This window comes from Gallinula chloropus (assembly GCF_964237585.1).
Source record: "Gallinula chloropus genome assembly, chromosome: 1".
In the NCBI taxonomy this organism is placed as follows: domain Eukaryota; kingdom Metazoa; phylum Chordata; class Aves; order Gruiformes; family Rallidae; genus Gallinula; species Gallinula chloropus.
The window spans coordinates 51,926,926-51,934,269 of record NC_140085.1 but is presented as its reverse complement, the minus strand read 5'-3'; the positions used below and the strand labels follow the sequence as shown (position 1 = coordinate 51,934,269).

The window sequence follows — 7,344 nt, the reverse complement described above, 5'->3', positions numbered from 1 at the left end:
GGGGTCCCACACATGGGAGACAGTCTTCCACAAACTTCTCCAATGTGCGTCCTTTCCCACGGAGCTTCAGCTCTTCACCAGCTGCCCCAGCATGGGTCACTTCCATTAGGAGCAGTCCCTTGTGGAGTCAGAGGTCCCACCAGTAAATCTGCTCCAGTGTGGGCCCCTCTCCACAGGCTGCAGGTCCTGCCAGGAGCTTGCTCCAGTGCAGGATTCCTACCAGGTCAGAGCATCCTTAATATGTATCTACCAGCTCTAGCATGGGGTCTCCACAGGTTGCAGGTGGGATCTCTATTCCCCATCATCTTCCATGAGCTGCAGGTAGACAACCTGCTCCACCATGGTCTTCTCCGTAGGCTGCAGGGAAATCTCTCCTCTGGTGCCTGGAGACCCTCTTTTTCTCCTTTCTTCATTGACTTTGGTGCCTGCAAAATTTCTTACATCTCACTCCTTTCTCTGGTGGCAAGAAGCAGTGATTTGCGTGTTTTTTTTCTTAAATGTGTTATCCCAGGGGCGCTACCAATGTCTCCCCCACCCGCCCGCTCCGAATCTTGTCACACAAACCCACAACAATCTTAAACACGGAGTCCTGCATTCAGGAATTTGACTTTGGATGTAGAAGATTTCAAGAAAACAATAGTTAAAGGAGTTGGCAGAACTTAGAAGCAGCATATGGTGTACACTGTTAAGTTATTTCTTTCCAACAGCATGGTTTGAAACCCAGATAGGCTCATGAACTGCCAAAGAAGTGCTTGCCTACCTGTGTAGGGATGTACATCACAGGTACCATATTACTTCTGTGACTCATGAGTGGGAAGATACTGAAGTTTATTGGGGATCAACTTGTGTGTTAGCAGATAATTTTGGGAGAAGGAAAGTGGTGGAGAACTTGAATTCTGAAAGATGCAAAGGAGAGATTGTGAAAAGTATTAATTGCCCCCTCTTTTTTTTTCTCTTGCAGACTTTCAAGTGCTGACCTTCTTGATCTATTAAGTTATTATAAACTTTTGCTGCTCTGCGAACATATAAAGATGTCTCGCAGCCCTGATGCTAAGGAAGACCCTGTGGAATGTCCTCTTTGCATGGAGCCTCTGGAAATTGATGACATCAACTTCTTCCCTTGCACCTGTGGCTACCAAATCTGTCGTTTCTGTTGGCATCGTATCCGCACTGATGAGAATGGACTATGTCCTGCTTGCAGAAAGGTAAATATCCTGGAACAGCAGCTTGTCTCGCACATGTCACAAGGCTCTTGCATTGTCTTGGTACCAAAGACATCACTTTCCTTCGGGGAAACATTCATCTAGTCATGGCCTAGCTCAAGGGTGAGGTGTCGAATGGTTCAGATTCAGTCTGCATATGTCTCGAAGCTGTTGTGCAATGGCTGGTCTTGGTTTGTTAAATTCAGAACTGGATTAATAGGGGAAGCTGTGGATCAGAACCAAGGCATGCTGATACTGGGAGAACTGCCAAAAAAAAAATCCTTTGAGTCGGGGTGCTCATGCATTGACAAAGTGTTTTCAGGAAGGACAGTGAGGATTCCAGCATCAGGGGGTTGCTGAGGGACAAGGTTCAGCTAAACTAGCAGAACTGCCTGAGGCAAGCTTATAAAGCACCTGCTTGTTTTATTTGTGGCACTGGAGCTTTTAATCTGTATTTTTCCGGACACTAAATATGTAAAACCTTTGGAAAATATATCCAGTGCTGTCAAGCTTGAAAGCATTTAAAAATCTAGGCTAAGTCTATTTGTCCAGTATTCTGATCTTGTTGCCAAATACTTAAAGATGGTACTTTAAGAGTCACAATTTCTCCCTCTCTCTTAATTGATGTCTGGCTGATACTTTGGCCACAACTATAAACTTCCAGCTTCGCTAAGTTGCCTGCTTTTTTTCTTTGAGTTATTTTCTTCCTTCTTCTAGTGTTTTCCTTAACCTCATTATTTCCTAATCTTCAGTGTTTAATAAAATTCTTTCTCAATATCTTTAATTCTAACGACTTCCCTCGATTGTAGCTTCCTGTGTAATCACAGCTACTTATGTCCCCTCTTTCTCCTGCTATTTAGTTGTGATCCTGTCCCCAGTTCATGCCTTCGTTGGCTTCCTGTCTCATATTACAGCTCCCTTTTCAGACACCAAGTAATCTTACGTGGTCTCACTATCTTTATTCACTGCTACAGCTTTCTGTAAGCACTTCCAGTCATATTTTCTTGCTGCTCTTTTGGGCTTTGGCTACACTAAAGCTATCACTGCTAACCTCTGTTTCGAAGCCTCTGCAAGCCTGAAGGCTATCCCACAGCAACACAAGTTTCTTAGCAAATTGTGCAAATTTACTGCAGTATTTGAGCTGTATGTTCTGCAAGGACAATCCACCTGTCATCAGCCAAATCTGTCTCCACGTGTGATACCTGCTGTTCATGATATGCTGTATGGTAATTTCCATAGTTCAGACAAATCTCTACTCCTGTGGTACAATGTGAGATTTCTGGAATTTCCTTGTTTGAAGTTGCTTCATTTCCCTGGATTTATTATGCTGCTCTTTTGCCAACAACGATTTGATTCATCTCTGCCTGTTCGTTATTGGAAGTTTGTGGAATATATCTGAAAAAACACAGAAGCAGCATGCTGCTGCTCACTGCCTCTGGATATCCAAATTCTTTGAATTATGGATACAGCCACAGTCAGACTTTTTCATGTGGAATAATCTGGTATTTGGGTGTGCAAGTGTTTTGCTGAATTGGATACAGTTCGTTCATGAAAAGTTTTGGGATCAAAGCTAGTGAGAGTGCTACAATTGGAACGAAGCACACTGGCCTTTCCAGGAGAAGACAGAGTCCTTTCACAACGGATACAGGTTATATATTCCTGATGCTTTCTTCCTCCATGGACCACAAGATATTCTTGAGTTACTGCTGGATTGTGGGAGATGTGCCAGGAGGATGCTGAGGAATACGCTCCTTTCGTGGCGTAGCCAAAGACATTGTGGTGCAGAGACCCCGTCAGGAGCTTGGGAATAAATCACTTCGAGCTACAGAGCTGGTGGCAGCATCAACTACATGTGAAGAAGCCAGCTTTTCAAGTGTGCTGGACCTTCTGAACCAGGTATGTGTGTGTTTGCAGTGTGTCTAAATAGTTTCAATCTACGTGTAGTAAAGTTTCTGGGGGAAAGATCTAAGCAGTTTTCTAGTTCATCTAGTAATGGTGTGTATTGGTTGTGACCATGTAAAATGCTGAAGTGCCAAGAAGGGCTAAGCAACAGAATTGCAGGAAAGCTTATAGCAGGTACTCTGGTTTTAACAGGTACATTGTGTTTATGTGTATACCAGTGCAGGATAGTTACAGCAAAATGGACTGTGAGTAAACACGTACTAAAAGCAAGGCTGCCTGTGTGATGTGCAGTTGCATAATAGAAAACTGCTGTTTGTGCCAGTGGTATTGAATGAAGTGTGAGTTCTTCTGTGATTTGATGTCTGTGGAGCAGAGCAGTGAGGAAGTTCCCTATCCAGGGATTTTACTTGAAAGGGGAGATTTTGGAAGAGGCTGTGATAAAATAGTTTGGCTATATGCTAGAGTGGTGCATGTGTCACTTGTTGGATAGATCTTAACTGTCTGTTTCATGTATATTGTTATTTTCCTAAGCTCCTCTAATTTACTTCTGACTGAAAAAACGTTAGCTTGCAGTTTTTTGTAACCGAGGAGAAAGTACTTCTATATGCTTGAACTGTTACATAGGTAACGTTTTCATGTGCAGAACACATCCCCCTAGCTGCAGTCAAATGAGTTAGTATCCTGTTTCCTCCTGTTAGTAACAGTAGTAGGCAAACCTTTGTTTTGATTTGTGAAAGTAAGGTGGTAGTATGAATTTAACCTGAATGCTGGTTGTAAACTAGTGCTTATCACACTAAATCTTCTTAAACTTTTCAGAAGAGTATTTCAGAAGGTACAGACAACTGCTTCTGTTTAATTCATTAACTACAAGTACAAAAGCTACTTTAAACAGATCTAACCTGCTTTGAGCTCTTGATGCCCTTCAGAATAGTAGGTGTAGGAAATCGTAAGTGCTAAGCAAGCCTTCCTGCTTGGTTTTTTTTCCAGTCAATTGATTTCTTAACTGTGAGTGAAAATAGCTGCTAAATTGTCAAATTAGAATGAAAATATGCTGTCCTCAAAAGAGAATTCTGTAGCCAAAAGCTGGTCACCAGACTCGCTGGTTTGTGTTGTAAAGCCAGTGATTTTTCTTTGCTGTGATTTTTCTTTTCTGTAAAATTCATCAGCTGAGGTGCTGTTTGTCATGTGAATAATAAGTACCATTTCAGTTGCTTGTGTGGCTTTGTTAGACCATAGCACTCAGACCTTAGTGGTTGCAGTTTTTAAACCCAACAACAAAAAAAGCCTGGCTCCTTCACATTTCTTAATTGCTCTGCCCTTCCACCGAATGATACAACTTGATAACACAGCTGTTCCTGTGGTGTGGCTTTCCCTTGTTCTCCAGTTCCCTAACTTAGAGAGCTTTATTCTTCCTAGCACCTTGTGTTAGAGACAGTAAACTGCTACATTATTGACCAAGAAATAACATGTTTTAAGCATGGTTTTGTCTGTGTTTCTTCTACTTCAGCTTCTGTGTAAAAGGAACACTTGGTTTTAATGCAGTCTCCAAATGTCAGTTGTTTCCCTTGGTGCTTTAATCCCACAGTTGAGTGGTTTGGTGCAACAATAGATATTCAGAAATGTATAGGGAAATGCTATTTTATATTCTTGGTATAAGTAGTATGGTCTATACTATGCATAAACCTTACTGACTTTCTCTGTATTTCTCATTTCAGAACCTTTTCGGTAGCAAGGCAACAACTGGGAAATGTTGGTACATCCATTGTTTGGAAGGAATGTGACCCATCTGGGAATGACAAAAGCAGAGTGCTTGATAAATCCCAGCTCAGCTTTCAACAATTGGGAAAATGTGGGGAAAAACTCTGAAAGAAAACAAAACTTAAATGAGAAGACAAACTTAGTGAGGAAGACTAAGAATTCATCAAGGGCCATCTCTGATTAAAGAAATGAGACTGCAGAAGAGACTTTTGATGTTGTAGGACTACCAGCAACTTGCAGTTAGTGTAAAAAAAAAAAAGCCTGGTCACTTTCTGTGTTGGCACATCTTGTTCAGGTGGCTTCCATGGTTTTTGCTGAAGAAGATTTGTATAACTTCAGTGGAGGATGTCAGCTAAACTTACTGAATCAGTGATGTTGGCATCTCTTAGTGTCTTGCATCTGAAAATATGTGAATGCTGGTAACGCTTGATGTAATTACTCATCCTCTACCAGCAAAGCTATCAGTGATAGGTTGAAGTATCTTGTAGTAGATACTCATAAGTGTCTTATGCTGCTTTTTTTTTTTTTAAAAAGAAAGGTGTGTGGGGTGGAGCATCCGTGTCAGCAGCATTGCCATTTCAGCTGTTGCAAGATATGACAGCTTCTGATACCGTGGTATGGTGTTCCCTTGCCCCTATTTTGTAGGGCTGGACAGAGAGTAAACAGATGAAACGATGCTGAGACATACACTGGCAGTCAGTCCACCTTGTATGGCTTTCAGAGCCGTGTTCCACCAGCTGTCCTTGTATGTGTTCTGTCTCTAGTTGAACTAGCATTTGAGTTCATGAACTTCACCGCCTTGGGAAGCAATCATTCTGAAGATGAAATAATTTCTTGACCTACTTGTAGACTCACTTTGTCCTTATTTGAAACAGGATTTCTAAAACCTAATATTTTTTAGAATTAGCTTCTGAAATGTTGGTGCCATGCTTACTTGCTTTCTTCTCGCCTTAAATGCGCAATATCCCTTGTCTGTCATCATGCCACTCGCTATACATAGACAAGAAAATTATCTATCACTTCTTAAGATTGGGTTTTTCATTTACTCGTGGTATTCAAGAGGTGCACATAGATACATTTACAGGTTCTGTAAGTCAGGATATCCAACTACTCATACTCTGTAGAAGCGTTAAACGTGTCACAAAGAATAAACCTACATGTGAAACATTTCATATGTAATACAGGTCTACAGTATCTCTCAAACTTCTGATAATTCTGTTGTTCAAACAAGTGCTGCAATCCATAGTAGCAAATCCACTGTTACTACTTCTTAATCATTGAAATCTATATTCAGGTAGTCTTTTACCTTCTGCTGAGATGGAGACATTTCTCTTCTCTGACCCTGAGGTTGCTGTGTAGTTGTGTCTCCCAGCAATTCTTGTGTTCTCCTGTACTTATGCAAACTACCAGTTCCACTGTGGACTGCTCATGGTTCTGCTTGAGCTACCCAGGTTGTTTCCTCACTAGTGTTAAGGATCTCCAGTAGCAAATAGCTGTACAGAGAAGGAACATACTGTCTTGCTTCTCACTTGAGAATATGCTCTGAATTGGCTGTAGTTGGCAAGAGATAACATTATGAACTTTGGCACTGTTTGCAGTATTTTCTTGGACTTTCAGAGCTTTCCTGAACCTACTGAAAACAATTCACTTTTTCAGCAGTACTAGAGAGCAGCTCACTCGCAAGCCTTGTTTTGTGTAGTATGGGATGTGGAGAAGGAATTAATCTGTGGAAGGAAGGATTGTGGGTATTGATACAACATCACTTGATATAGGGACAGTCATTTTATTTCTGGTTCTACAATCCACCTTACACTGGTGCACTTGTTTTCTTCCCATTCCTACCAGTATTCAGCTTGACCAGTAACTGAACGAACTCTCTCTTTGCCAAGCAGTCTTTCTCTCCCCTAAAAGAAAACAATATGTGGTCTTTATTCTAAATTATTAACACAGACTTGGAGAAGGTCTTTAAAGAAGTGAAATGCCTTGCAGAATTATTCTGCATCTCTGAAATCCTTGTGTACATGTGTTAAAACTCAAGATAATCATTGGCAATGGCTAATCTCAAATGACCTTACTAGCAGGTCATTGCTGTTCATAAAGTACACTGTGAAATCTGTGCAAGGTATGCAGTGTTATTTGTCAATAACCTAACTTCTAAGAAATACTGTTTTAATTGTTCAAGGGTAACATGAGTCCTTAACTGTGTTTTCACGGTGAGGACTCGTGTGCCCTTGGATACTGCTGAAGTATCTTACAGTTTTAAATTCTTTCTGTGAAGATAAAATATGTTCCAGAGGACTTGATGTTTCACCATGATATGCCATCTGTTGAAGCTGACTAGCATGTTTTCAGAAGATGTCTCAAGTATAGCATAACGATGCTGAACTTTAAACTATTTAAATTGTCAAATGTATCTTGTTTTGTTTGAGGGATGTACTCAGAAGACTTTATACATTTGCTTCTGTGCTTAGCATTGCTTTGT

The 7,344-nt window shown here is 40.9% G+C and overlaps 1 protein-coding gene across 4 annotated transcripts in view; it reads left to right on the top strand.

The window, feature by feature from the left end:
- Window positions 1–1,031: 1,031 nt before the first annotated feature.
- The window catches only part of CNOT4 (CCR4-NOT transcription complex subunit 4), a gene marked incomplete at its 5' end in the record, with an annotated part of 43,061 nt that continues 36,748 nt past the window's right edge, over window positions 1,032–7,344 (top strand). For all 4 annotated transcript variants that reach the window (XM_084279654.1, XM_084279652.1, XM_084279653.1 and 1 more), the window contains one exon: window positions 1,032–1,205. In XM_084279654.1, coding sequence (XP_084135780.1) covers window positions 1,032–1,205 — 174 coding nt within the window. The remainder of the gene's footprint in view (window positions 1,206–7,344) is intronic.